Raw genomic sequence first — 3,031 nt, 5'->3', positions numbered from 1 at the left:
CATAGGTATGGTCTAATTTTTCTGTAAATTTCAACTTCCTAATGTCAATACTTTCAGAGATATATATATTCTTCACAAAGTAATAATTCTAATTTTTCGTAAAATTTTAAATTAACGCAAAATGTTAAGGCTGATCAACGATTCCTCTATCACGAATTCTGGGAACTAATAGGACTGGTTTCAAGCTATCAACATTAACATTAAATGCATCTTAATTTTATTTATAAATCAACAATTTATGATGATCATCTAACATAACTATTTAAATGAGATATATCAATAATCAGTTCTGTTACATTTTACCAACGACTCCTGAAATTACAACGAAAAACAGATAGCTCTGCCGGAATGCAGCCTGTTCGATACCAATCTCGCCAGCGCTCTTCTCCACATTCTTAAAGTGTACATTCTTGTGTAGCGAAAGGTAGAACTTGATGTTCTCTTCAGACAAGAAAGTCTTTGCGTAGTCATTAAACACCTTCGAATGTTTTCGTTTATCTTCGTACACTTTGGTAAATTCTCCCAGGGGAATCAGTGCAGCAACATCCTCCAGGTAACCAATGATTCCTCCAGTGATCTCCGTGACACTCCTAGGCTGGATATGCGGGATGTCCAAGGATTCATTCAATTTGTTCAACAGATAATAAATGTCGAGGCCATTATCTTGCATGTAGTTCAATAATTTCTTGCAAGCTGGATCAGCTTCTACGTCTTGGACGAATAATTTCCCCTCATTGGATTGTACAAGGCTGAGCATCGCCTGGAATTGTTTGTCCTGGACATGGTAGGCTTTAGTGACTGCTATGATTTTCTCTAAAGGCAGCAGATCAAAGAAGTCTTGCAGTTCGTTGGCTAGGGCCCCGTTGCCTGTGGTGGGTAACCGAAAGGCGCATAGCGGGCTGATCACGACTAGAGTTTCTAATAGCATCACTGCGAATTTCATCTAATAACATTTTTCGAGTTAATTCCAATCTAAGAAGGAAGAACTGACATGAAGTGAATACTGAGCTCCTGGTGATTTTCAAAGTTGTTGATTTCGAATCTGACGTCGGAATTTCAAAATTCAATACGGCAGGTTGAGAATTTTTCAGTTCTAGTTTATTTCGATAAAAATTTATAGTACAAGAATTTTGTTGATTAAGAATCTGACATAAGAATTAAGAAACTCAAAGTAACGGATCTAATACAAGTTGCATTGAGTTATAGGATGTAATTCTTTACTTACCATCGTTATATTTTTTCTACTTCTTTTCTAAACTATAGACGAACACTTTTTGGGCTCTGGAATGGAACTGGTGCTCGGTTTGCGATAGACGCGGCTTATATAGTCAGAAATCGAGAGGGCAGATTGATATCTGATTAGATTAATAATTAATACAGGTCGTAAGAAATATTGATTGACGATAAACTAAATCACTCCCCCCTCGTATCAGAAATAGTTTCGTTTTTATAATTATCTTCATATAATATAATTTTAATTTTGTCGATTCACAAGACTGCAAAGCTTTATTAATTTTTTTCAGAGATTATTGAAGCTAGGAGATGTATAGGTTAATATAATATCTACACTATATAAAACAATCGTACAGTTAAATACGTAAGTAGCTCTAATTATTTCTGAGAACAAGATTTATAAATTATGCATTTACGAAACGACAATATTATAATTGTATTTTATACAGATAATTATAAAATTGAAAATATTTATAGTAGGAAGTTGAAAACATTCAGGTAGGTAAAGAGATAGAATGTCTATAGAGAAAGAGAGAGAGAACATGTACAAGAATTATTTAAATAACTTCGATAGTAGAGAGAGAGAGAGAGAGAGAGAGAGAGAGAGAGAGAGAGAGAGTTTTTGAGAAAATTCATACATCATGCAATCTTATGAAACGACGATATTGAAAGTATTCAGTTTATTTATCACTGTAATCGATCGTCAGTGGAAAAGTTTTCTATCTAATTGATCACGCCACCCTCTAATCAATTCTGAACTGTTTAAATGATCTTTGTTTAATTACGATGCTTATCCTTTTTAAGTGCTTAATTTATAAGTGGGAGGATTTGTAATATTTTCCTACGAATTATCATCTACAAACGAGGTCGTATATAATTTTCTCGTAACACCAATATATTTCCAGTAACCGTCGTGAGTAACAAACTGATTCCTCAGTACACTATTTTTTAAAGTACCAGTCTATTGTTAATAACTCGTTAATCTTTAACTTGAGTGAAAAATGTTTCAAATTAAAGTTATCAGCTACAAATAAGGTTTCATGCAATTTTTTTGTAACTTCAATAGTTCAAGTGTAATCATCAAAACTATGAGACTCTGGTTTCCCAGTAACAGAATTTCGAATGTGTATCAAATACAAAAGTTCTGGCTATAACTAGTACCGACAAATAAGGCGCCACACAATTTTCTTGTCACTCTAAAATTTTACGATTAATTGTCATCGTATACAATTTCTTGGATTTATAACATTTCCTGCTATTATTTGAAATTGGTTAAAAGATAGTGTTCGATTTGGTGAACTGCCATTGCAATCAGCAATCCCGATACCCGTTATCCTCCTATCATCGCTCGCACCGCCCAATTCACCAACATCGACGATTAACAATCATTTAATCAATAGATTGGCGATTTAAAATCGGATGACATGTAGAATGTCCGTGACCACAATTTTCCAATACGTGGAAATCGCCTGGGTGGGAGATAACTATAGAATGGAGTTGGCTAATTCACGCCTAATGATTATGAGAATTACATAACATTTTTGTTTGAATAATTCTAGTAGTTAGTCGTTGCTTGACGAGTTAATTAATTGTCCAGCTTTGGAATTATATTTTACAGTACATACAATTTTATTTTTTTTATTTTCTCATCATCGAAGCATCGTTTAGCTGATTCCCTGAATCAAAAGATTCTTAAACGGCTTACCCGAGGGACGAACGCATTGCCTAGAAACTGCTAAGAACTCGAGAAGTCAAGTATAGAAATAAATACGTAATATCGTGAAGTGACTAGTGCCAG

At 34.1% G+C, this 3,031-nt stretch overlaps 1 protein-coding gene across 1 annotated transcript; it reads right to left on the bottom strand.

Moving 5' to 3' along the window:
* Nucleotides 1–292: 292 nt before the first annotated feature.
* Nucleotides 293–943, bottom strand: LOC108632296 (uncharacterized). The gene has a single exon (XM_018036764.1). The coding sequence runs from the start codon at nucleotides 941–943 to the stop codon at nucleotides 293–295; it is 651 nt and encodes a 216-aa protein (XP_017892253.1).
* Nucleotides 944–3,031: the final 2,088 nt, after the last annotated feature.

The sequence above is a fragment of the Ceratina calcarata genome, unplaced genomic scaffold (genome assembly GCF_001652005.2).
Source record: "Ceratina calcarata isolate Rehan_Ccalc_2016 unplaced genomic scaffold, ASM165200v1 scaffold1043, whole genome shotgun sequence".
Taxonomy (NCBI): Eukaryota; Metazoa; Arthropoda; class Insecta; order Hymenoptera; family Apidae; genus Ceratina; species Ceratina calcarata.
This window is presented reverse-complemented; position numbering and strand designations above follow the sequence as displayed.

Bases quoted from the DNA above. Each gene is read 5' to 3' on its own strand.
- LOC108632296 (XM_018036764.1), bottom strand. From the start codon at position 943: ATGAAATTCGCAGTGATGCTATTAGAAACTCTAGTCGTGATCAGCCCG.